Source organism: Triticum aestivum, chromosome 3D (assembly GCF_018294505.1).
Source record: "Triticum aestivum cultivar Chinese Spring chromosome 3D, IWGSC CS RefSeq v2.1, whole genome shotgun sequence".
Taxonomy (NCBI): Eukaryota; Viridiplantae; Streptophyta; class Magnoliopsida; order Poales; family Poaceae; genus Triticum; species Triticum aestivum.
Window position 1 is genome coordinate 589595622 of NC_057802.1, and position 27189 is coordinate 589622810.

General features: G+C 44.4%; 3 protein-coding genes across 3 annotated transcripts; 1 reads left to right on the forward strand and 2 right to left on the reverse strand.

The window, feature by feature from the left end:
* Positions 1-453: 453 nt before the first annotated feature.
* LOC123075698 (wall-associated receptor kinase 2) lies at positions 454-5157 on the reverse strand. The gene is made up of 5 exons (XM_044498244.1): positions 4102-5157; positions 3221-3361; positions 1996-2886; positions 1852-1875; positions 454-1768 (listed from the first exon to the last, which is right to left on the reverse strand). Exons 1-5 carry the CDS (start codon positions 5105-5107, stop codon positions 564-566), a joined length of 3267 nt encoding a protein of 1088 aa, XP_044354179.1. The 5' UTR covers positions 5108-5157; the 3' UTR covers positions 454-563.
* A 1910-nt stretch (positions 5158-7067) lies between these two features.
* LOC123076598 (uncharacterized) lies at positions 7068-16576 on the forward strand. The gene is made up of 7 exons (XM_044498761.1): positions 7068-7121; positions 7219-7673; positions 8168-8640; positions 10014-10096; positions 10617-11858; positions 11955-12971; positions 13068-16576. The coding sequence occupies exons 1-7, from the start codon at positions 7068-7070 to the stop codon at positions 15702-15704; spliced, it is 5961 nt and encodes a 1986-aa protein (XP_044354696.1). The 3' UTR covers positions 15705-16576.
* A 213-nt stretch (positions 16577-16789) lies between these two features.
* On the reverse strand, positions 16790-19413 carry LOC123080742 (uncharacterized). Its single transcript, XM_044503678.1, has 2 exons — positions 17857-19413; positions 16790-17075 (listed from the first exon to the last, which is right to left on the reverse strand). The coding sequence occupies exon 1, from the start codon at positions 19325-19327 to the stop codon at positions 17909-17911; it is 1419 nt and encodes a 472-aa protein (XP_044359613.1). The 5' UTR covers positions 19328-19413; the 3' UTR covers positions 16790-17075; positions 17857-17908.
* Between the last annotated feature and the right edge of the window lie 7776 nt (positions 19414-27189).

Sequence of the window (27189 nt, forward strand, 5' to 3'; positions counted from 1 at the left end):
TGGAAAAAATTGTTTAGTCAAAACCATTGATAATCATTCAAGCTATAGGTATCTCATAGGACAAACATTGCCGAAAACTTCCACGGAGTTGGATGCACCAACGCAATATGTACAATGTTGCATGTCAAAGAAACTAAAAATAAATATGAATAATTAAAATATAAAACTCAAGACATGCTTTAAATTTCTTTTGGACTCATCAACTAGCATGATACGTCTAGCAACATCATATTGCATAATACAACAAAGCCAAGTACCCCGAGAGGGGTAACTGGTAGGTGTTAAATGTGCAATGCCCCAACTTTACGAAATTCATTGATCTATCAATAATTGCCCAAAAAACATAGCAGTGCTAGTTGAGCTACTAACTAGAGTCCCACTTTATGTTACTAGGTGAAAGAAATGCAACCGAGTCACGTGAACAGGAACATCGCCAATCACTATAAGTTAAAATATTCCAAGTTGCCATGTCACGTTACTGTTTTTTTGTCAAACCATCTCAAACAATTGCCAAGTACCAATCCTATTTAGCTTGAGTTTCCAAGTAGTGCACGTAAGCAAAACTACCGAGGATATCTTGCGGATAACATGAACTCTTCTTCCATACTGTATCGCCTGGTTGAGTTGTTGCTTCTTTTGTCTCCAGTAAATGTAATGTCTATCATGACATGTTTATTCTCAACTTTCTTCTCCACGACATTATCTAAGGTGTAATCCTCGGATGCACGGAGGCTTTCCAGTGTCAACTCAACTTGCCTCATGGTTGGACGATCCTCTCCTCTTAGTTTTATGCATGCTACCGCAATAGTAGCCACTTTGTTGACTTCCTTGCCACCTTCCTCTATAGCTTGTGGGTCCAATATCTGGTTCAAATTGCCTTCTTCAAACAACGTAACAAAATGTAAAACAAGACCCTCGCCATCAGAGGAAGAATATGAAAATGGTTTCTTCCGAGTTAGCAGTTCCACGAGGACGACCCCAAAACTGTATACATCACTTTTCTCAGTTAGCCGCCCGGTGTAAAAGTACATAGGGTCCCAATATCCCTTTGTACCTTGAGCCCCGGTCATTACCCCAGATTTCTCCATCGGAATGTACCTTGAAGATCCAAAGTCTGCAACCTTTGCTGTCAAAGTATCATCCAAAAGTATGTTAGCAGACTTGACATCTCTATGTATGATAGGTATTGAAGCAGTTGAGTGAAGATAGGCAAGAGATTTGGCTGTTTCAATGGCTATCCGCAACCTATCAGCCCATGGCAATGATCTTGGTCCTTTGACATGAAGATGCTCAGAAAGGGTTCCATTGGATATGAACTCATAGACCAACATTGGGACTTCAGTTTCAAGGCAACAACCGTAGAGTTTAACTACATTTCGATGGTTGATTTGCGACAGTATTGCCACCTCATTTATAAAATCATTGATCTCCTTCTGAAACACCTTCTTGGGTTTCTTGATGGCTACAATGTGTTGGTTTGATAAAATCCCTTTATAAACAATACCATGCCCTCCGCCACCAATCACAAGATCTTTATCAAAATTGTGGGTCGCCTTCTCTAGCTCTTCCAAGGATATGATCATTCTTTCTGCAATACCAACACTTTGGGATACCAATTGCTGCAACAATTGTCCACGGTTTAGTTGGAAGAACTTTCGTTTCAACAATTCAGCCCTATGATGTTTTAATTTCTTGGTACTGAAAAATCCGGCAAGAACTAGAAGTACGAGTCCGGCCCCAATAGCAGCTCCTATTATGATGCTCATACCTAAAAAATATACACAATATAGTTACTCATTTTCTCCTACATGTACCACGTATTTAGGAGAAATGTTGTTGTAGTGCACTCACCTTTAAAGTATGTTTGCCTACGTCCTGTTGGAGACAAGAAAAAAGGAAAGGGAAAGCAAGTAGGAATTAAATCAACTGCTTAATTACATGTACAATAGTATAGCAAAGACTACTTAGCCATGAAATAGGAGCATGTGTTCTAACCTTTGCATCCGTCAATAACGTACGCGTTGCCGTGGTAATCCTCACTACAGTGACATGAATATCCTCTGATCCCTTGTTTGCAGAGGCTGTTCTTGCTCCTGCACATGTCAGGACACTTGAGATATTGATGTCGTGAGCTCACATTAGCTACCGCCCGTGAGCCAATGGGTTGCAACTGCAAAACCTCCCAATCTAGAACCATGGGGACCTCCAAGCTTGGCACAAAATATTTTGTCGACGATGAGCGCAATAGCTGGGCTGATACCCGATGCTTGTCGAACCACCCTTCTTGTGCAATGAATGCATAGGAGTGTGATGATGTCTCATCTGCTGCAGTGTTGGGGTCCATCCAATCAATCCATAATTCATGGGGCATTCCATCGTTAGACATAGAGATGCGTGCCTGGCAGCAGCCCATGCCATAGCAGTATTGGTCGTCATCATTGCTACCACCTCCTGCTGCAGGTGGCACCATTGAGGTGATGGCGTAGGTGCGATTCTCGATGTTTGGGGAGCAAAAAGAAGAGCAACCACTCAAGATTGCTGGGTTGCCCGCCCCGGACAGCACTGTCTGCACGCCGCACCCCATGAGGATGAGCTCGTTCCTTGTCGACAACGAGTAAGGCACCTTGTCTCCATGGCCCGTGCTCTCAAATGTGAAGGTTTGTTTTCCTATGCCACTATGGATGTCAAGGACCCTGTCGCTGTTGATTACATGCATGGTGTTGTTATGAAGGGATATGTCAATGACTCGCAGGCTGCCAAGCATCAGCCGCGGGGGGTGTTGGCTTGTGTCACATGTGAGGTTAAACCCTGGCATGTAGCACTCGGCTGGCCCAATGCCGAATGGGTATGGCACACTCACATTGCCGCATGACCTGCTACATTCACCTGCAAGTGGACACAAAAACCTCGATAATCATTATTCATTTAATTGATCAATCTCAGCACAAACATAATTCTAAAGAGCATATAAACGTTGTAGGCAACTTTAGTGTTTTTTTCCTTTCCAGTGATGCAACTTTAGAGATGACAATGTGCAAAATTATATAGCTAATTTAATAGATAGTCCGGCCATGTTTCTAAGATTGATTAACCATGAACATCAATATCAATATACTTTATTCCTAGAAAAATATCAATATACTTTAGCTGCTCGAAAGGAGAAGTGTGAAAGAAAGAAAATGATGTTCTCCCCAAATCAAGTAGTGGAAATGTTACTCACGTGTGAGAACACTGAAGCAGCCACCCGGCGAGTAGGCGTCCCCACGGGTTCCATATGGACATTCACATTGAAATGACCCATCTGTATTGGTACATTTGCCGAAGCACCCATTCTTTTTTGAATTCTCACACTCGTCAATGTCTGCATACACATATAATCTAGTAAGTCAGCGTGTATAAAGCAGGTTAAATTCCGAAATTAACCACATATTTAACTACGATAATATTATTCTGAATACATTATCTAAACATAAATCCAATCAATCTAACCATCAAAAATATCAATCCAATGGATGAGAAAAAAAGGGTTTAGGGAAGGGAATGGCTAGAGCCAAGTCGACTGTATTTGTTTTTTGGGTCAGTAAATTCGCTTTCAGCCGTTGGATGGAAAAAAAATGGTTGGATCTCCTTCTACCTCCATCCTGAAGAAATCTATTCATCACCTTCCTTACCACGATCTGTTATTCCTCTGGCCGCCCTCCAGCCCAAGCCGAACCGCATTCCTCCTCCGCCCGCGACCGCCTCGCCGCCCCGCCCTCCCCTCGACCTTCCACCATTGCCAGGCCTGCCGCCGCCTCCGGCCATCTCTCTAAATCCGTCGATTTACCCGATTTTCTCTGGTGAACCTGCAACCCCACACTCTAAGAAAGACAAGGAGACTTCTTCTTCCCCAACACCCCCTGCACCCTAAGATAGACAAGGAGACTTCTTCCCCTGCACTCTCTCCCCCCTTGCACTCTAAGATAGACGAGACCAAACCTGCCGCCTGCGGCCCCGGTGCTCTGCAGCTGCTGCTTCCTTCTCAACCGAATCGACTAACCTAAATTCTAAATTCGGCGACTTACATCCAGTAAATTTGTTGGGGAAAACGGTGGTTCTAACCTTGGCATCCGTTGGTGATGTAGGGGTTGCCCTCGTAGCCCGTTCTGCAGTAGCACTTGTAGCCGCCTCTTTCACCTCTATTGCACCCAGTGTGGTTGCTCTTGCAGACCGCCTTGCGGGCCGCGTCCCTAGGACACTCCCAGGCCGGCAAGGAACCAGCGTCTGCGTCATCGTCGTCGTCGTCGTCGTGGGCACCCCTAACGATGACCTCCCAGCTGAGGAAAACGGGAACTTCTATTGACGCGGCGGCCTGCGGGTCCGACGACAGCTGCTGCGAGACGCTCCACGGCGAGAACCACTCGTCCCTGGCGATGAACACTCGGGGCGGCCACCGCCCGCCGTCGCGGCTGCGGTTACTCCCGAAGTACTCGAGCTGCACGTCGTAGGAGGTGACGGGGACGAGCTGCTTTTCTCCGGGAGCCACCTCGCGGTCGACGACGACGCGCGCCTGGCAGCACCCGATGCCGGAGCAGAGCATGCTGGTGTCCAGCCTCGACAGCATCTCCGTGTGCCCGTCGAAGCCATTGGGGCACAAGGAGGAGCAGCTGCTCATGGTGACGTTGCCGCTCCTCAGCGTCGCCCGCACGTTGCAGCCCACCAGGACGAGCTGGTTCCCGGCGGACGACAGCGCGTACGGCCCGTCGTCGCCGAGGACGCCTCCTCCGCCGCCGAACATGCCGCGCCCGGCGCCGTCTGTCGGAACGTCGCCGACGTGGACGACGGTCAGCATGTAGAAATTGGGGTCGATGGATTCGATGACCCGCAGGTTGCCGAGGAGGAGCCGCCCGTGGTCGCAGGTTAGGTTGAACCCTGGCATGTAGCACCGGCTGTCCAGGCCGATGCCGAACGGGTACGGCACGCTCATGTTGCCGCACCTGGTCTCGCAGCCCGGCATCCCGATCACCGGCGCCGCCTGGGCTCCGGAGGCGATCACCATGCACGAGCACGACACAACGAGCGCTACTACCGGCGTCGTGAATGACACGGCGGTTCTCCGGCGCGCCATTGAATCTATATAGGGCAGCAAGCGAGCTTCACGGTGGCTCCGTTCCGGTCACTGTGCTTCTGCCACACCGGCCAACTTGTCACTGATCCATCTCTAGTTATAAGGTCGCTCAATGTTCCGGCAGGGAAGCCATCCTGCAGCGTTCACATGTCACCTACCGTTAAGCAACTTCGGTTGAGCATCTCAGCCAGCTGGGAAAAGTTGAACTACTGATAAGTAAACAACTTCAGTTGAGCCTGAAGGTTTCTTCATGAATGCATGTTGCATGCATGCTCGCATTATTAATTAACTGCGTTCACTTTGTCACCTAACACGCGCATGAATGCTTTTTTTTTGGGTTTAACTTTCCCCAAAGAGCAGTATGAACAAATTAGAAGATAACCATGGATGAAGCTTCTGATTCCTTTGATGCCAAGGAAACGTGTTACCTTATCTTATTCCTGATTGTTCCTCTTTAGGGCTCATTCGGATAGAGCAAAACAAAACATAGAAATTAGGCTATAGGATTGTAATAGGATGCATGTCAGTGCTCATAAATTCGCAGGGGCACACATGTCCGAGGCACACGTATGCATCTGACCACTCATTTGCTTCAAGACTGATGCACTAGTTTATGTCATTAATTTTAATCGCCGCACTAGGTCCTTGCATGCCACCTTTTGACACACCCATCTCACCTCCCATGCTTTTCCTTTTGTCTTGTAAATTTGGATCGATTGTATCTTCTGAACCGAAAGTTCAAATTAAGTTTCGTTTGCATATTTGTGTTCGTTGTAACAAGTGTTTATCGACAAGACCAATTTTGAATACATTTCGACATCTTTTCAAAAAAATACCAATTTTTAAATATTAAAACTTGATAGTCGTAATATTAAGTTTTACAAAGTTTTAGCAAATTTTGAAATTTGCGTTTCTTTTTAGTAGTTGAAACTTGCTGAAGTTTTAAAAACTTGTCAAAACGTTGCCCCCCCCCCCCCACATGGTTTTATGTTTTAGTTTTGAAACTTACTAATTTTTTCGTTCATTTCTATTAAGTTTTAGCAGTTGAAACATAATGAAACTTTAAAAGCGTGTCAAAACGTATTCAAAATTGGTCTTATTCTAAAGCTCTCGTCTCAAAGAACACGGATATGTAAACGAAACTTAATTTAAACTATCAGTTCAAAAGATACAATAGATTCAGATTTACAAGTCAAAAGGAAAAGCATGGGAGGTGAAGTGGGTGGGGCATGCACTCTCTGCCAAAAGTTGCATGCATGCAGTAATTAAGCTCTAATCACAAAACCACTTTCCGTAATCTTGATGCAATCACACGGCTGCATGCATATATGCCCCCGTGCGACGGACCATCTTCCAACATTTACCAACTTAAATAATAGATCTGACTCATTTCTATGAGCTTGGACCAGACGTGGGGTTTTCTTCAAAAACACAGAAAATGAACAATATTTCTAGGATGCCCGTTTCCCTACAAACTCAATGCACCTATAAGAAATATTACTATGGCCACACATCACCCTGAAAAGCACAGTAGTCAAATTATATCAAATGTTAAATAAAGTATATATTAGATTTTGGCAATGGGGGCTATGATCATGGGATTATGTCTGTTTACAAAAGACACATCTCTTGGTTGTGGGTTTTTTTTTGCCACCACTTACTTTGTACTTTGATAATTTGCCACGTCTTATATTGTAATTAATCTATTGCCACTCTTTACTTTGCACGTTGATCCTTTGCCACTTTTTATCATAAAAACAATACTTGCAACTGGTTGACCTAATATGTGCATAAAACAGTGGACCAAAATACCCTTTGTGTTGGTTTGACCAGCGCATCCAGGTGAAATCAAATCGGAAGGGGATGAGCCGCCGCCGTCGCCTCTGCCGATGGCCGCCTCCCCCTCCTCCTTGCGCCACTCTCCTCCGGTCTGTCCGCGGCCGCGCTGCCGGAGTACCAGATGCCGTCGGCGATGTGGGGCGCCGCTCTGCTCCAATCTGTCCGCGGCGCGTCTGTGTGTCGATGGAATCGATATGCTTCCGCGTGCGTTGGCTGCGTGTTGTGTAACTCGCTGGAATCTATTAAGCAGTGTACGTGCTTGTCTTCCAAAGAATCCATCAAGCAGCCTGTTCTTGGCTAGCTTGTTTATGTACAGCGTGTACATGCTCGCCAGCGCCGCGTGCTGCTGCCGCTGCTTGTGCTCGCCGGAGTTGAGAGGGGAGCGGCGCCACGGCCCATGGAGAAGAAGCAGAGGAGCAGCCACGTGGTCTTCGGGGCGAGAACAACGGCTCTTCCATCATCATGTTGTGGGCGACGAGGCAGTGGAGGTATGCGCGACTACGGCCACCGGATCCACTAGAAACACGTCGGCGCGGTTGATGGGCGCGTTTCAGTTGCTGGAGCACCGCACCAGCGTGTGCCCCCGCCGGCGCGTGTTCTGGTGTCCGCCCAGCACCTGCGTGGTCATGACTCGCGGTTGTGAGCCGGCGGTCATGGTGCAGATCAACCAAGGGAGAGGCAGAGCGGGGCTTGGCCGCCGTCTCCTGGCGTTGTTGCCGGCGAGAGGGTCCGCATGGTCAATCTATAGGGCAGGGATACTTTAGTCATTTTACATGGGACCCGTCCGACACAGGGCAAAAGATCAAAGTACAAAGTAAACAATGGCCACAGATCAATTACTATGTAAAGAGTGGCAAATTATCGAAGTGCAAAGTAAGTGGGGGCAAAAATTCAAAAACCCCGGTTAACAGTACCTTTCCAGATTCTCAAAAAAAGAAACAGTACCTTTCCAGAAAAGAGACACTCATAGATGAAAATTTGCCTCCTTGTAGTAAGGTAGTGAACAGTGAATTATTGAAGACTGAACATAAAACGGGAAAGCTTCAACAGGAGGATATAGTAAGGATGGAAGGTGGTTGTAAATTTTTTTCATACCTAACCATTTACAGTACTAGGTATGAATTTTTTTTACAACTATATCCCCGCAAATTTTTCTTTTTAGTATATAGCTACAATAATATTCTTCGCATGGAAAGAAAAAATAGAACTGTAAAAACAATGACAGTCAACGAATGGAACTGTTTTTACACGCGCCGTGTCGCCTGCGCAGCCGAGCTCGCCGCAGCCGGCAGCCCGAGCTCCATGCCATGGACATGGGCAGGGCAGAAGAGAGGATGCCAACGGGCGGGGTGGGAGAGAGGGCGCTACTCAGCGCAGAGGCGACGTTGGTGAGAGGGGCATTCATGTTCCACCCCCAACAGCGGCATCGCACACCGACGGTTCCTCCGAACGCAGCCGCCAGCCGCCGACATCTGGCCGCTCGCCATTCCTTCTACAAAGGAAACGGGCGGCGCAGCCTGGAGTCCTGGACCGGCGCGAAGCCATTAAGCCAACGGTGACTTGCCGACGTGCTGCTCCACTGCGCCGGTGTCTGCACGCCAACTGTTCGACGAATTTACTCATCCGCATTCGGAGTGTCTTGCTGAATTTGCGAGCCTTGTTTTGCAGGGTCTGCGGACAGTGGACCAACGGCAGTGAGAGAATCTAGCAGTTTCAGCTGCAAATCAGGCCAGAATTTAAGAGCCTACCGTCGACCGGGCGGTTTCTCCTTGGACTTGTTCGTCTGCCTGCAGGTGAACTTATCCTTCCACTGCCCACAAAAAAAAAAGGAGTTGTCCTTCCACATCTTGGATGCAACTAATGTTCTACTCCCTCCGTTCCTAAATAGTTGTCTTTCTAGACATTTCAACTCGTGGCTACATACGGAGCAAAATGAGTGAATCTACACTCTAAAATATGTCTACATACATCCGTATGTGGTAGTCATTTGAAATGTCTAGAAAGACAACTATTTAGGAACGGAGGGAGTACTATTCTCATTAATCATTTTCTATTCTCCCTATGGCTGGCCTTCAGAAATGTTAACCAAGACTGAAAATTGGTGCTGCAAACATGTACTGATTTAGATACAGGCAACTTATGTTAAATATTGCAAGCAGCCTGGACATCTAAAGGATAACTATGGTGCTAATCTTTGGATTCAGTGAATGTGCATAATGAACCTGGATTGATGGGTGCTTGCATGATTAAATAATAGGAATAGCAGCTCACCAAACCAGCCAATATGTGGTTCTTAAGATTTGCAAGATGTGACTTTCACCTTTGACCGTATATTTCAGATTGAATAGGCCAAAGGTCGTGACACCGGATGTATATGATTTGCTCGCTGTTAGCCGTCCGAGTTCTATATTTCATTGTATATGTAATTCACCAGCTATAAACTATTAGTCAATCATTGAACGTTCCAAGTACTAGAGCTGTTGGCTGTACTCCATTTTGATCCTTCCTTCTCTTCTTTTGCAGCTTGCCCGTTGACTAATCCCCCCTCCCTTGCAACGGATCTCGCATCCACTTCTGCACACTCCGTCACTTTTGTCTGCACAAGGTAGATCTCTTCATTGCATCCCTCTAAGTTCCATGGCTCATTTCCGTACCTACTTGTCTCCTTTTGCCTATTGCGACTCCTGAAAGCTCCCCTGTTTGAGTTGCTGCATTACAGTTCCACTTTTAGATGCTGGATCCCATCAAATGTACTATCCCTAGTTGAGTGTCTGGTGCTTTACAAAATAGTGAACTCTGGTTGCACTTTTCGTCTATGTTGATATAATACCAGAATAAGTTTTCTGTGTTCTTGCATCTTTGATTATCCTTATTGGACGGCTGAAAAGTACCTTCTTCATTGTGCTATTTCAGAGAGAGAAACGAAAACTTGCAATGAATTTCTTTGACTCTTATTTTCATTCTGTACCTTGATCTTCTCCACTTGCTCTTTCCTTGATCCAGTCTCCAAGGGAACATACGGAAATTATCTTGATTCCTCTTGAGAAAACCTGATCTTCTTGCATAGTATCTTCTAGAAAGAGGAAATTGCTTTGTTTTGTGACAAAGCGTACTTTTCTTGAAGCAACTTCTGGAAACAGAAGATCCACGGTAAGTACTTCGCTAATAATCTTTGTTTTTCCTTCCCATGGTTATAATGTAATCTTTTATTAGTTCTAATATTTTGAATATTCTGACTTGAAGTTGTTGTTCTTGAAGTAACTTTTAGAAAGGGAAATTACTTTATTATGTGTCGTGATAAAATCTGATCTTCCTGAAGCAACTTCTGTAAAGAGGAGATCCACACCAAGTATTTCTCTAATAATCTTTGTTTTCCATTTCCCATGGTTATAATGTGATCATGTATTTGTTCTAACTTTTAAATATTCTGACTTGTTTCTAGAATTCAAACTGTGGTAGCATAAGTCATGTACTACATCTTTCACAATGAGCTTGGAATCTATTTAATTCCATTTCTTATCAGCAGGTAATTTCTTTTTCCTTATTGTTGATGAACTTCTGAGCTCGTATAACTAAATTTAATGATTGCGCTTGATGTTGTGAGTGTTAAAAATGTCAAAACCTACACTTTAATGTCAGTTGATATTCATTTCTGATAATTTATTTGCAGGGCATTCTTCTTCCCATTTTGATAGCTGGACACGCCAATTCGTTTTTCAGTATTTTGCTTGTATTTTTCTTTAAACTAGTTGCAACAATGGCGGCTGTGGGTAGTTGGTTTGGTGCTGCTATTGGCACGGTCATAAGTCCATTCAGAGATATTTTCTTCAGACATGCAATGTATTGCTTCAACCCTGGCAAATACGTGCGAGATCATGATAGGGATACTCAGACTTTGATTGGCAGACGAAGTGGTGTCCAAGGCGAGATCCGAACTGGCACCCCGAATGGCTTGGTAGCAACAGATGATGCAGATTCTTGGGTGAAAAGGGCAAATCAAGCTATATCTGAAGAAAGGAGAAACCATCAACATTATGATGACAGACGCATAATTTCTAAATGTTGCTCCCTAAATTGCTGCGCCAACTACAAAATTGCTAAGAGAGCAGTTGAGGCGCGACGTGAAGTGCGCGCATGTCTTGACAGTATACCCAGTAATTCTACAGTCAGACCACCGCCACCTTCTGTCATAGATATCCCCATCCATTCCGCTCAACTGGCAAGTCAAGACAGTATTCTCCAGACTGCTTGCGAGAGCATCAATAATCAAGTTGGAATGATTGGAATATGGGGTCCAGATGGAGTTGGGAACACACATCTCCTGAACAAGATCAACAACTCCTTTGTTGGACCTAACCCTCCATATTTTGTTATCTTTGTTACGGCCTCCAGAGAATCCTTGGTACGAAATATTCAAGCTCAAATCATACAACGTCTCGAAATAAGAAAGGATGATGTTGTGCCAAATCCAGCCACCAACATATCAGAACAACTCAGGACAAGAGACTTTCTCCTGTTGGTGGATGGCCTTTATGAGAACCTAGACCTTCTAGAAGTTGGCATTCCACATCCTCTTGGAATAATTGAGGGCCAATTCAAGAGGAAAGTGGTAATCACATCACAATCAAAAACTGTATGTGACCGAATGTTTGTGAATGAATATATAGAGATGCCTGGTTTGGGTGAGACTGAATCCTTCGAGCTATTTGCACAAACTTTTGGTCAGGAAGATATTGATTCTGATCCCCACATCAGGGCCATAGCTCATGATCTCGTAAAGGAACTAAAAGGTGTGCCGTCAGACTTAATACATTTTGGGAAACAAATGGTAGGTAAAAGCGATCCAGGGGAGTGGGAAGATGTCATTTGTACAGTAAGGAAGTTGAACCTTCAAAAGAAAGACCCAACTTTGGTACGTATGTTGTACATCAAAACTGAAATTTTGTTATGTATTTTTATCTGGTCCTAATGCCCTCTTTTAGCTTTAATTAATTTTTTCTTGCCTTAGGGTGGAAGGACTTTGAAAAATCTCAAGGATGCCACCAACAACTTGGTTGCGAGGAGCAAAGATGTCCATAATAAGATTAAGGCTTCCGAGCGGGAGGGCATGACATCCACGAATGAGGTGAACAAATGGCTGGAACAAGTGGATACCATCAATTATGATGTGGAGGTAATCTTTGCGCGCAACAAGTTGAAAAAGGATGTTACTATGGAAGCAATCAAGACGGTTCCTCAGGTCCAAGAATGTCTCAGGGCTTGTCCCAATAATATTGCATTTGTGTCAGTGCCACCTCCTGCCCAAGAGATACCGGGCCCCTGTATGTCTTCCCAGAACCGTAACCTTAAAGAGGCTCTCCAGTTCATTAAGGATGACCCTGTGGGAATGATTGGAATATGGGGTCCAGGTGGAGTTGGGAAAACATATCTTCTGAACAGTATCAATAACTCAATTGCTGTTGCTGGAGGCATTTCATTTGATGTTATCTTTGTGAGGGCCTCTAGGGGGTGTTCAGTGGAGAAGATCCAAGGAGATTTCCTAATGAAGCTCGGAATGAAAGCAGATGGTAATGTGGAATCTCAAAGCCAAAAGATTTTTAATTTCCTGAAAAACAGGAGCTTTCTTATACTGTTGGATGACCTTTGGGAGCAAATTGATCTGCAAGCAGTTGGCATTCCTTATCCTCTTGGAATTCTGGGCCAATTCAAGAGGAAAGTGATAATCACGTCACGATCAGAAAACGTATGTCATCTGATGGATGTGAAGGTGCCTATAGAAGTGCCTCGCTTGGAAGATGGTGAAGCACTCCAGCTATTTAAACAAACGGTTGGTCAGGAAAATCTGAATGAGGATCCGCACATCGGGGCCCTTGTGATAGATCTTGTCAAAGAACTACAAGGTCTGCCATCAGAATTGATACATTTTGGGAAGGTATTGCGAAGAAAAAGAGATCCAATGCAGTGGGAAAATGTCATTCAGGCAGTAAAGAAATCAAACCTTTGTAAGGATGACCCATTGTCTGTGGTAAGTTTTTACACCAAAAATCATTTAAAAAAATTATAACTGCTCATAAATGCCAAATTTTACTATTAATTAACATGGAAAATTCCTGCCCTGAAGACAGGAAAGATTGTGAAAGATCTTAAGGATGCCAACAAAAGCTTGCTTGCAAGGAGCAATGACATCCGCCGTAGGATTGAGACTGACGAGCGAGAGGGCAGGACATCCACGATTGAGGTGGATGGATGGCTGGAAAAAGTTGCTATTATCAATTCTGGTGCACAGGTAATCTTCAATGGCTATGAGTTGAATAAGGATATCAGAATGGAGGCAACTGAGAAGCTTTCTGAGATCCAAGAATGTCTCAGGGCTTGTCCCGATAATAATAATATTGCACTTGAGTCTGTGCCGGCACCTACCCAAGAGATACCCGGTCCATCAATGTCTGCTGAGAACTGTAATCTTCAAAAGGCTCTCCTATTCATTAATGATGACCCTGTGGGAATGATTGGAATATGGGGTCCAGGTGGAGTGGGGAAAACATATCTTTTGAAAAATATCAATAACTCATTTGGAGGCATGTCCTTGCATGTTATCTTTGTGACAGCCTCCAAGGGGTGTTCAGTGCAAACCATCCAAGAGGAGATTCTAAAGAAGCTCAGAATGCCAGAAGGAGCTAATGTGGAATCTCAATGCCAAATCATTTACGAATTCCTGAAAAATAGAAGCTTTCTTCTTTTGTTGGATGACCTTTGGGAGCAAATTGATTTGCAAGCAGTTGGCATACCATATCCCCTTGGAATTGTAAACCAACTCAAAAGAAAAGTGGTTCTTACAACAAGATTAAGAAAAGTTTGTGGTCAAATGGAGGTAAGGGAAGAGTTAATAGTCACTTGTCTGCAGGAGGAGGATGCATGGCAGTTATTTAAAGAGAAGGTCAGTCAGGAAACTCTTTCTTCAAGTCCTCGTATTGAAACCCTTGCAAAAGAACTTGTGAAAGAGCTGAAGGGTTTGCCATTAGCTTTGATAGTTATTGGAAAGGCAATGTATCCAAAAACTGATCCGATTGAATGGGAATATGCTATCGAGCATATGCAACGATCATGTTGTGACGAGGATAATCCCCTGTCTATAGAAAATATTTTCGGACAACTCAAGTTTAGTTACGATAATTTATGGAGTGACACATTGAGACATTGTTTCTTGACTTGTGCACTGTGGCCAGAGGATTGGGAGATTATCAAAGCTGACCTTGCACAATGCTGGATGGGCTTAGGTCTATTGGATGAGTGTGATATTCGAAGGTCCTACTCACAAGCATATAGTCTAATCGGCGACCTTAGAGATGCATGTTTATTAGAGAACCGGGGAAATTGGTATGGTTCTGTTAAAGTGCATGACGTGATTCGTGATATGGCTTTGTGGATCTCTTGTGGCTGTTGTGAGAATAACAACAATTGGTTTGTCCGTGCAAAAGTTGCCACAGAAGAAAGATTTAGCATCCCTTGGGGCAAAGCTGAGTACATCTCGTTGATGTTGAATGGAATGAGTAAACTTCCTTCCTTTGGCAATGATCATGGCCCTATGAAACTGATGACATTATGCCTTCAAAATAATTATTTTGATGGAAGCATAGTTGAAACAATCAAGAATTTCGCTTCACTGACATATTTGGATTTGAGGACGAACCTTCTCAAGGACATACCTGAAGAATTATGCTCCTTAGTGAACTTGGAGTACCTTGATTTGTCACATAATCCTGACATATACCAATTGCCGGACTGCTTTGGAAAGCTCATTAAGCTCAAGTTCTTGTACTTGCAGTGCACGGACATACGAATAATACCAAAGAAGGTGATATCTAACCTTAAAGCTTTGCAAGTGATAGACATGAGGACTTGGCGGGCATATCGTGGAGGAGGCTCTATCAACTATAACCCTGCAATATTCCAAGAGTTGGGCACCCTTGATCAGTTGAAAGCAGCTGGTATTGAGGCCGATGGTTTCACAGAGTATGAATCACTAAGAGATGTCGCAGCTAATCTCCCCATTCGATCTTTAATTATGGGGAGTCTCAAAGAAACACACCCCTTATGCCTCTCTGATATTCTTTCAGCCGACTTTGCACGACGAACCTTGTTTGAACTGGAAATTATATGGAGCAAGATGGAGCAAATAACAGGAAGACAAGAACCAAACTACTGTTTTGGTACTCTGAATAAGCTCTTCCTGTGGTTTTTGGTGAACTTGAAAGAGATCACATGGGTGGGAAGGTCTCCAGCGTCTGTGTTTCCAAGGCTCACTTGTGTGAATGTGAATAGCTGCTCAAAGCTAGAGCACCTCTCTTGGACGATGTACCTGCCCTGCCTTGAGCAGTTGGAGGCACGTTTCTGCGACAACATGAAGGAAGCATTTCGGAGGACCGTGCATCACGGTGAAATAACGAGCACAGGTCAAGAGAGTTCAAGTGCATCTAAAGGTACATTTCCTTGCCTGAAACAGCTGCGCCTTTCGGACAACCCAAAGCTGATCACCATCTGTGATCCCGACGTGACGTTCCCGTCCCTGGAGCAGCTGGTGCTCACAAAGTCTCCAGAGTTGATCAGACTCCCTTTCCAGATACACAGCTTGCCGCTAAAGCTGCAGGAGCTACAGTTTGATGATGTCGAATGCTGGGACAGGTTGGAATGTGAAGAAGGTGTCAAATCTTTCCTACAACATTGTCTTAAATTTGGCTATGTGAGTGAAATATCATGATCAGTCCCTCCATTCCACACTGCCATGCTTTCTCTCTTGGCGCACGCATGGTAGCTGCAAGGTGCTCAGCATCATAATTTCCAACAGAGTTATGCAGGGGTATGCAATTGTGACGGAATCTCGTCTGAGGTCATGCAGGGGAGGTTGCCCCCTTTCTCATTTCAGCTGGTGGTGCTTGAAGGAAGCTGTGTGGGGAGGAGAGGAATCAGTGAATCACCCCTCGCTTTCCAGACACACAGCTTGCCGTGAAAGTTGCAGGAGTTAAGAGTTACGGCTGGATAATGTTGAGCGTTGGGTCAGGTTGGAATGTTTTGAAGGTTAAAGTCAAATCTTTCTTGTAACCCTGTCTTAAATTTGGCTATGAGATTGCAATGCCATGATCAGTACCTACAAGGTGGTCGATATCGTCATTTCCAACAAAATGGCAGTATGTATAACAGGAAGGACAGTCAACTGTCAAATTGTCTTGTCCGAAACCGTGCAGAGGAGGCTGTCTGAAGCCAATGATGCAACAGCAAGGACTAGCTATAGATTCCAAACATCGAAAGCTCAACTCTTCTGAAGCCAACGATGCAGCGACGAGGACTAGAATTCTTCTAAACCTCAAAAGCTCTATCTGAAGCCAACATTGTAGCAACAATGACTGGAACTATGAAGCTTGTTGTAAACTTGATTGATACAGAAGCTGAGAGGAGACATGCTTTTTATCTTTGTGTAGATCAACTAGAGATGCTTCCATTCATCCTCCTGACCGCGGTCGGATGGCGCGCGCTTTGTGCACAGTATTCTTTTTTCTGTTTATATGAACATATGTAGGACCTGATGGCCGGTCCGATATCTAAAAACCTCGTCAGAGAGCGGTGTTATGTTTTTGCAGAGTATGCTGGAAAATGCTTGTATTGGCTTTACCTGAAGGGAATTACTAGCATTGCAGTACAGAAGAAAGGACTGAGATTTAAGGATTGGAAAGTCCGTACAGAAAATAATTCAGAAGCTTGCAACAAGCGTACATTGTCAGATAACTGACTGACTAAAACAAGCATTCATGAACACAGCTGCTGCACATCAAGCCGTATGGATAAAGGCGTATGAAAGAATACTTACTTAATCTCCTACTCCTGGCTTAGATGACTGTAATATTTCTTCCACCGATTCAGCTTCCCATTCCATCTTTGCCTGCTGATGTTCTTCATTCAATATCCACTGTCAACTCTTGATATCAGTCACACCCCCATTACTAATATATCCCCACTCTCACTCCAATGCCCCTGCGTTCTCTATATTTCACAACGATTTAGATAAAATTTTCGGAAGCAATCTCCTTCCCCGCTTGGCAGCTGCGCTCACCCTGTTTCTTTGGTTTATAATCTCCTAGATTCAAACAAAATTCAATTTTGGTCAGAAAAAAAAATCCAGATTTGACTAAATTATATGGACCAATTCTGAATTAAATTTCAAAATGCCGGATACATAGGTTTGCAACCCAAATGTAACATTTTCAATGGCTATCAACAATTTCTAATGGTCTAATATGCACTATGAAACCAGAAGCTTATTGTTCATACCTGTTAGACACACTTAAGCGATTCCCTTTGCAATTACGAGGGCCACTGCCCTAGTTCCTATAAGAACAAAGCTACAGGCAGGAAAAGAGGCAGCAGCACGCATGCCCCAATCTTTAGAGCTCCGGTGGAAGAACCACCTGCGTCCATCCTCTTGTAGCCTGACAAACTTCCCTTGATAATGCGGTCACTTCAATTCGAGCCTAAAACTGTTTACTGTTCTTATGATTGAAACCGGGTTCTTATCATTCAGGTTAACTCGGAACCTGGTACTACTTGTTTTGGTGAAATACTGCATAAGCAGATTATTTTTTCCCGTTAACCACTGTATAACCGGATTGAAAGTCAGTTCCTAGATATTGAGAAATTTTGATTCGACGGGTACATTAAAGATGTAACCAGACACTCAAGGTTATACTATGAGTACAACACACCCATTGTCAGAACACGGACTGGAATAAGGGTTAATGAACAGCTGATAAACAACATCAGTCGAGCGATGCAAGAATACATAAGATGAAGGAGATAAGCAAAATAGTACATAAAACTGTTCCAATATGGGAAAACCTACTACTTAATCTACTACTCACAGTGGCATGAGGCAGTAGCAGCAAGGCCAGCACAGGTTTATTTTCACACCCTTTACAATTTGGGAAGGACATCACAGTACCGCAGGAGAACCTGGACAAGGCTGAAAGGTCGAGCACAAAAGTCCTTGCTGGAGATAATGTCCACCACGTCGCCTCTTAGGTTATACACGCATATCTTGTCTCTAGAATCTGACACGGACATGTCTTCAGAATCTGACATGGACACGCTTTCAGAATCTGACATGGGCGCGTTTTCAAAATCTAACATGTATATGCAATCTCCGTCAACGGAAGGAAGCTTCGCTGCATCGACAGACACACACCTCTCTTGGCCGAGGAACAAGGTGCGGCCGCCGAGGCTCTTGACCTCCTCCAACAACTTGTGCTCGACGTTGACTCTGAAAACTTTCAAAGTTTGATCAACGGAGCAAACGAGCAGCAGTTCCCCAGCAGACTCCACAAGATAAGAAGGCATTTCGCTGTGATCATCTCCCTCTTTTGTATCATCATCTCCCTCTTGTGTATATACGTGCACATCCGGCGGCGCCGCGGCATCATCATCATCATCATCATCATCATCATCATCATCATCATCATCATCATCATCATCATCATCATCATCATCATCATCATCATCATCATCATCATCATCATCATCATCATCATCATCATCATCATCATCATCATCATCATCATCATCATCATCATCATCATCATCATCATCATCATCATCATCATCATCATCACACTGGTCTGCTGCTGGTGCGAGTGCGACCAACTTGAATACACATCCACGGCCATCGGCACAATAGACGTCGCCCTGGAAGTTAGCAATGCTCACCAAGTAGGATTCAACGGCCTCCTCTGTCTGTGTAAAGAGATCGCTGTTTGGGGCAGCACAGAACACCGAGCCCCATCTCAGCAAGACCAGCGTCGGATGAGAGCCTCCCTTCATCACCGAGGTAAAGGTAAAATGCCGAGGTAACGCCGCGGGGAAGTGGAGCATGTCACCTGTAAATGGGTTGAGGACACGAGCCAAGTGCGGCGGATACATGTCCGCGAGCACGAGGAGACCGTCGGCAGCACCGGCGACGAGGTTGTCGCGGAGCGCCGGGAGGTGCAGGCGGCGGAAGCGGCCGGTGGGGACGTGGAGGAAGAGGCGAGCCTCGTCATTGAGGTCGTCGGGTTGCAGGTCGAGCATGACCCAGTGGCGCGGGCGGAAACGGAGGCCGGCGACCGCGGCGAAAGGAGATGACTTGGCGACGGCAGAGCGCCAGGTTGAGCAGACGGCCCTCATGTCCATGTACGCGTCGACGCCGCCGGTGGCGGAGAGGACGCGGTCGGCGACCGCTTGGACAAGCTCCGGTGGAAGCGAATCCCATTCAGGGACCATGGATAGGCCACCCAACTTGGCGCTGCCGTGCGGCCGCCGCCACTCGCTGCTCCAGTCGCCCCCCTCCTTCATCTTCATGGCCACGCCCAGGGTCCTCGCGCTGGGTGGCGGATCTGCTGGGAGCAAAGGGAATGGAGCTGGAGAAGGGCGGCAAAGGATTGGATTTTGGGGGAGGCGGCGGCCGGGACGGAGGATTTTGGGGAAGAAGGAAGCTCGCGTCGCGTGCGAGCGAATGGCTTAGGGTCGGCTTGCTTGGGCTTGGGCCTCGTCTCCGACTGCCCTCTAGTTTCATCACTGAATAAACTTACAGTTCTGCCATGAACTTCCAACTTTAGTTTTTTTAGATAGATTCTCAGGAACCTCCCCCTGATTTCAGTTTAAGAAAATCAAATGCATATTCATTAATTTTGGAGCAACTTATAAAAAAGTTTAAGAAAGCTGCGGCACGTCCGGCCATTTATCTCTTTTTTTAACGAGAATACTCTAGCAAACGCAAAATTTGTGGAAAACAAAACAACTTGGCATGATGCGTTGAGTTGGTCATACAATCAAATAAAAAAATTAGGATCATTTGAGAGATGTTGACAAACAATGTGCTCTCAAATGGAGCCTTCTTGCCTACCCGGACACGCTACGTTGAGCATGGTGTTTTTTCTACAAAAATACAAACAATATTTGGGGAAATTTGGTAAAAAGTATGGTTCCCAATTGTTGTTCTTATTTTTCTCACTTTTTTGTTTAGACTTCCAAACTTTTTAGGGTTTTAAAAAATGTTCGTGTTCAAAATTCGGTCGCTCTTTAAAAAAAATCGTGTTTTGACATTCCAAGCAATTTTGAAAGACACAAACGTTTCATTGAAATTTTGTACAATTTTTGAAATGCGAACATTTTTGTTTTATTATCAAAATTTGAAAAAGTGATCATTTTTTGAAAATTTGAACAAATTTATATAAGCACGGGCATTGTTTGAAAAAGAAAATCAAAAAACATGAAAACGAAAAAAAGTAAACCGGATGTTCATATATTTTAAAAATGTTCGCAATTTTAAATATTTCATCATTTTTTCAAAAAAAATCCTGTTTAAAATTTGTTTCAGAAATTATATTAAAGTATATAATTCCAAATTATGTTCGTTAATTTTTAGAAAATGTTTGAAAATTCCCAGATGTTCCCAAAAATATTCAAAAATAAAAAAAGTTTAGAATTTCGATTTTTTTCTTCTTTTCAATAAACATGAACATTTTGCTCAGAAATTTAGAAAAGTTTGGAGTTTCAAATTTTCCAAAAATGTTCAGATGTTTAAATTTTGTTAAGAAATTCAGAAAATGTCCACGAAATTCAAAAGATATTTGTGTTTTCGAAAATTTAAAAATAACGGGGAATTTCATAAAATGTTTGCGTTTTGAAAAAAATGTTGACAATTTCAAAAAATATTTGCGTTTTCACAAAATGTTCATGTTTTAAATTTTGTTCACAACTTTGAAAGTTTTCATGTTTTCTGGGAATCTCATATAATGTTCACGTTTCTAAAAAATTGTTCATAATTTGAAAAGATGTTCAGGTTTTCAATTTTGTTCCTGTTTTTCAGGAAATGTTCGTACTTTCAATAAATTGTTTGTAGTTTCAGAAAATGTTCCCACTTTCAATTGTGTTCCTAGTTTTTTTTTTAAAATGTTTGAGATTCCGAAACAATGTTCAGCAGATGTTTCAGTTTTTTAAAATACGTTCATAAATTTAAAAAATGTTTGCGAGAAATGTTCAGAGCGTCTTCTCGCAGAAATGTTTCACTTTGCGACATGGTTTTAAAAAACATTTAGTTTTGTGAAAAAGAAAATCACACATGAAATTTCAAAAAAGGTTTAATCTTTCGTGACCTATAGTGCATACAACGTGCGCTGCAATTTTGGCCAACAAATCTGGCGTGCTGCAGTGGCTATAGGTGTTATGCACTCGCGGGAGGTCCTGTGTTTGACCTCGCTCGCCCATTTTAGTTATCGCGGATTGGTGTTTAAGTTTTGTGGCTTTCTTTAGTTTCTTTTTGAATCGCACTGCAGTTGTATCATAGGAGTCAGCTGGTTGTGTGGCTAGCAACACGAGCGGATCTACCCGTGGGCTCTTATATCTTTAATAGAAGAAGAATTGTTGATCCCATGACTCTTCTGAAGCTGATGTGTGCATGGGTTATCGATTGGTCGATATTGTAGATAAAGGAGCTAAAAACAAGGGTGTTGAAGCTGGGAGCAAGGCTGGCCGAACAAGTAGCAAATGAAGTTTACCGTGCATCGCAAGGGTGGCGTCCTGGCGTGCTTCGAATCGTGGCTGAGTAGCTGAAGCTTGATGGTCTCCTTGCTATGATCTGCTTCGGGCTTCCCTTGTCGATGTCGCTCTACAATTTTTTTTGCGAAAAATCTTTCGATCTATTCATTTTCAATCATAACAGTACAACGAATACCAGAAATAATAAAAAATACATCTAGATCCGTAAATCACCTAGCGACGGCTACAAGCACTGAAGCCAGCCGAAGGCGCGCCGTCATCATCGCACCTCCATCATCGGAGTCAGGCACAATTTGTTGTAGTACATAGCCTTGGCAATATAGGCGGGTTGTTAGTGCTACCCTTTGGGGCTAGGAACTATTTCTTCTATGCTAATAATAGAATGGGCAGCGCTCCTGCCTTCCTTTAAAAAACCCATCAAATTTACATGCTGGAGGTGCAAGGACCAAAACCAGCCAACAACATGATCAAGCAAGATCCAATACAGAAGGCCAGACCGAAGCTGGAAACCCTCCAAGGTTCTTAACTGACTCCAGTCAAGGATAACAAGTCATAACAAAGAACTAGAACGACATATAATAAAAGGCATGGAAAGTAGAGCGACATCCTTCACGAAACTGGCCACCGTGCTATATTTGTTATAAAAATATGCCTAGCCCGCTCGGCCCAGAGATGTTCCAAGACGTGTACGTGGTGATGTGGTCCTCGAATCAGCAAGAATAGATGAACGAGTGCACCGTCACCAAGCCCCAAAAGTTAGCAGTGTGCGGTGCACCGACGACCACTACTAGGAAAAACCTTATAGACAGAATATTACCAGCAGCACGGTTTAAAAAAAGGCGTGCTACTGCTATTCACATAGCAGTAGCGCGTCAGGAGGAAACAGCGCTACTACTACAATTGGCACAACCTTGCCGCCAGACTAGGTATAGCAGTAGGACCTACTTCTCGAACGAGCTACTGCTATGTCGTTTAGCAGTAGCGCTTTATCCCAACGCGCGCTACTGTTAAAGCCATCCTATCTTCATCAACCGGCCGCCCCTCACTCTTCCTCTCCACTCCACTCTCACTCTCCCCCGCACCCCCCGTCGTCTGCCGCCGCCACCGTTCCCCGACCACCGTCGTCGCCCGCCGCCGCCGCCGCTCCTGCTCCTCCTGCACTGAGGTAGTCCCTCCATCCCTCCTCCTCCCTCCTCCTCCTCCCTCCTCCCTACCGCGCCCCTCCCTCCTCCTCCGGCCGCCCCCTCCTCCCTCCTCCCTCCTCCTCCGGCAGCCCTCCTCCCACCGCCCTCCTCCTCCTCCCACCTACCACCGCCCTCCTCCCTCCTCCTCCTCCCTCCTCCCACCCCCTTCTCCCTCCATCTCTCATAAACCCTAAACTGTTTTTTACTGTTCTTGTATAATGTAGTTTTTTTTACTATTTTTAGTAAGTGTTTAATAGAAATAGTTTATTTAGGAAGTGCTTAATAGAACTAGTTGAATTAGTAAGAAAATTAATTATTTTTATTTATAGTAAGTGCTTAGTTGAACTAGTTGAATTAATAGAACTAGTTTATTTTTAGTAAGAAAATTTAGGTATATGATATTTGATGATCTAATTAAAATTTTACTATAGAACTAGTTTATTTTTAGTAAGAAAATTAATAGAACTAGTTTGTTTTTAGTAAGTGCTTAGTTGAACTAGTTGAATTTATGTCATTATCACTTTTTCATCGAAGAATGCTATATGAGATTTGATGATCTAATTAAAATTTTACTCGGTGGAATATGCAGGCTTTGTAGAGTCGTGTCTCCTTGGAGTGATCGTCATCCGAGCTACCTCTACTTCCTCTACACCCGAGTCGGTGACCTAAAAGTCCACGTCCTCCTTCTCCACTCCTCGGTGTTCAATAGAGTAGAATTAGGGTATTTAGTTATGCTTCTTAACCAAATGAAATGTTCGGGTTATAAGATATATTGAAATGTTTTTGTCAATATTGAACCATTGAAATGCAATGAGCACCAGTTTATGCTCATGTGCGAAGTGTTGATTTATTTCCGAGTGGCCTATGTTTTGCCGGAGTGTTGATTCATTTCCATTCCGGCAAATTTTAGGCGCTCGATATGTCCTATTTTAGCAAAGGTCATGCCGGATTTTTCCGAGAATTCCGTGATATTAGTACTCAAAACGTGCGACCACTAGCGTGCGTATTGAACTACGGTCACATCTATTTAGGAAAGATGGTAAGATTTTTACTATTTGTCCTCAGTGCATCTTTTGCATACATTATTTGTTAAGCTAAACTTCAATGCTAAGTATGTTACTATGATGTTCTTCAACAGGGACTCCCGATGAGTGTTGTGCCTCGTTGGATCGAGCCTAAAGGTCGCATGACAATGGTTAGCTTATGGCCAAGATATCCTGCGTTGCACATGAGTGCATTCATCATTTCTCGAAGCGAGCAAGTCTTAATAGTCAAAGACTGGAGCAAAATTGTGAAGGATCACAGCAGAGAAGTACTAGGGGGCAGCAATCAGAAGCGCATCCCATAATTAGGAGACATGTTCATCTGCATGCTCCAATATGATGAAGCAGGAGTGCTACACATGTTTTATGCTATTTTACCTGAGAGAGAGCAGCAAGAGTAGGTCCTAGGTATTAAGAACAATTAGTTAGTGTTGATTATATATGACTATGGCGATGATGAGAAGTTTTAGTTGTGTGCTACAATGTGTTAGAGTTGATGGTGATGCTGAGGAGGAGGAGGAGTGATTATGAGTACTATGATGATGATGATGATGATGATGAGGAGGAGGAGGAGTTGTTATTATAACTAGTGACCAAGTTGTTATATGATGTCTCATGGACGAAAATGATGATGATGAGTTGTTATATGACAATGATGTATTATGATGATAAGTTGTTAATGATATTATGATGATGATGATGAGTTATTATGTCATTGGGTGAAAGAACCGTGGATTAGTTTCAAGTGCATGGATCCAAAGTGGCCAATGGTTCTTTCACCCAATGATGTAATAACTCATTATGATGTAAAAACAATCTCTAAATTGCTACTGTATGAAAACTTGTATAATGGCGTATGAATATGACATAAAACAACAAATAAATACATAATAATAGTAGTAGCGCGGGTAGCGAAGCTTGCTGCTAGTAACTACCAGTAGCGCTTTCTACCAAAAGCGCTACTGCTAAGCAGGTATAGCAGTAGCGCGGCAGACACACGCTACTCCTACACTTTAGCTGTAGCGCCGTAGCAGTAGCGCGCTGCCCCACGCTACTGATATACCTAAAACTGGCGCTACTGCTAGACTTTTCCCTAGTAGTGGACCGCCAAGACGAGCACAGGTTGTGTTGGAAATATGCCCTAGAGGCAATAATAAAATGGTTATTATTGTATTTCCTTGTTCATGATAATTGTCTATTGTTCATGCTATAATTGTGTTAACTGGAAACCGTAATACATGTGTGAATACATAGACCACAACATGTCCCTAGTAAGCCTCTAGTTGACTAGCTCGTTGATCAATAGATGGTTATGGTTTCCTGACCATGGACATTGGATGTCATTGATAACGGGATCACATCATTAGGAGAATGATGTGATGGACAAGACCCAATCCTAAGCATAGCACAAGATCGTGTAGTTCGTTTGCTAAGAGCTTTTCTAATGTCAAGTATCATTTCCTTAGACCATGAGATTGTGCAACTCCCGGATACCGTAGGAATGCTTTGGGTGTACCAAATGTCACAACGTAGCTGGGTGGCTATAAAGGTGCACTACAGGTATCTCCGAAAGTGTCTGTTGGGTTGGCACGAATCTAGACTGGGATTTCACTCCGTATGACGGAGAGGTATCTCTAGGCCCACTCGGTAATGCATCATCATAATGAGCTCAATGTGACTAAGGAGTTAGCCACGGGATCATGCATTACGGAACGAGTAAAGAGACTTGCTGGTAACGAGATTGAACGAGGTATTGGGATACCGACAATCGAATCTCGGGCAAGTAACATACCGATAGACAAAGGGAATTGTATACGGGATTGATTGAATCCCCGACATCGTGGTTCATCCGATGAGATCATCGTGGAACATGTGGGAGCCAATATGGGTATCCAGATCCCGCTATTGGTTATTGGCCGGAGAGGTGTCTCGGTCATGTCTGCATGGTTCCCGAACCCGTAGGGTCTACACACTTAAGGTTCGGTGACGCTAGAGTTGTTATGGGAAATAGTATGTGGTTACCGAAGGTTGTTCGGAGTCCCGGATGAGATCCCGGACATGACGAGGAGCTCCGGAATGGTCCGGAGGTGAATATCGGTATATTGGACGAAGGGCATTGGAGTCCGGAATTGTTCCGGGGGTACCAGGCTATGGCCAGCATGTCCGAAAGGGGTTTCGGAGGCCCCGGCAAGCGTTGGGGGGGCTTATGGGCCAAGGGGAAGGGGCAAACCAGCCCACTAAGGGGCTGTGCGCCCCTCCCAACCCCTCTCACGTAACCAGGAGAGGTGGGGGGCGCCACCCCTAGGGCAGCCGTCCCTCCCGGCTTGGGGGGGAAGTTTCCTAGGGGGTGGGGGCGCCCAAACCCATCTAGGGTTTCCCCTGGCCACCGCCTCCTCCTCTAGATCCATCTAGAGGGGCCGGCCCCCTCTCCCCTTCTCCCTATATATAGTGAGGGGGTGGGAGGGCAGCCGCACCCCTTGCCTGGCGCAGTCCTCTCCTCCTCCAACTCCTCCTCCTCCTCCGTAATGCTTAGCGAAGCTCTGCCGGAGAACCACGAGCTCCATTGCCACCACGCCGTCGTGCTGCTGGAGTTCTCCCTCAACTTCTCCTCTCCCCTTGCTGGATCAAGAAGGAGGAGACATCCCCGGGCTGTACGTGTGTTGAACGCGGATGCGCCGTCCGTTCGGCGCTAGATCGGATCTTCCGCGATTTGAATCGCCACAAGTACGACTCCATCAACCGCGTTCCTGTAACGCTTCCGCTTAGCGATCTTCAAGGGTATGAAGATGCACTCCCTCTCTCTCGTTGCTAGCATCTCCTAGATTGATCTTGGTGACATGTAGGAAAATTTTGAATTATTGCTACGTTCCCCAACAGTGGTATCAGAGCTAGGTCTATGTGTAGATTCTATGCACGAGTAGAACACAAAGTAGTTGTGGGCGATGATTTGTTCAATTTGCTTACCGTTACTAGTCTTATCTTGATTCGGCGGCATTGTGGGATGAAGCGGCCCGGACCGACCTTACACGTACTCTTAGGTGAGACGGGTTCCACCGACTGACATGCACTTGATGCATAAGGTGGCTAGCGGGTGTCTGTCTCTCCCACTTTAGTCGGATCGGATTCGATGAAGACGGTCCTTATGAAGGGTAAATAGAAATTGGCATATCACCGTTGTGGCTTTTGCGTAGGTAAGAAACGTTCTTGCTAGAAACCCATAGCAGCCACGTAAAACATGCAACAACAATTAGAGGACGTCTAACTTGTTTTTACAGGGTATGCTATGTGATGTGATATGGCCAAAAGGATGTGATGATATATATGTGATGTATGACATTGATCATGTTCTTGTAATAGAAATCACGACTTGCATGTCGATGAGTATGACAACCGGCAGGAGCCATAGGAGTTGTCTTAATTTATTGTATGACCTGCG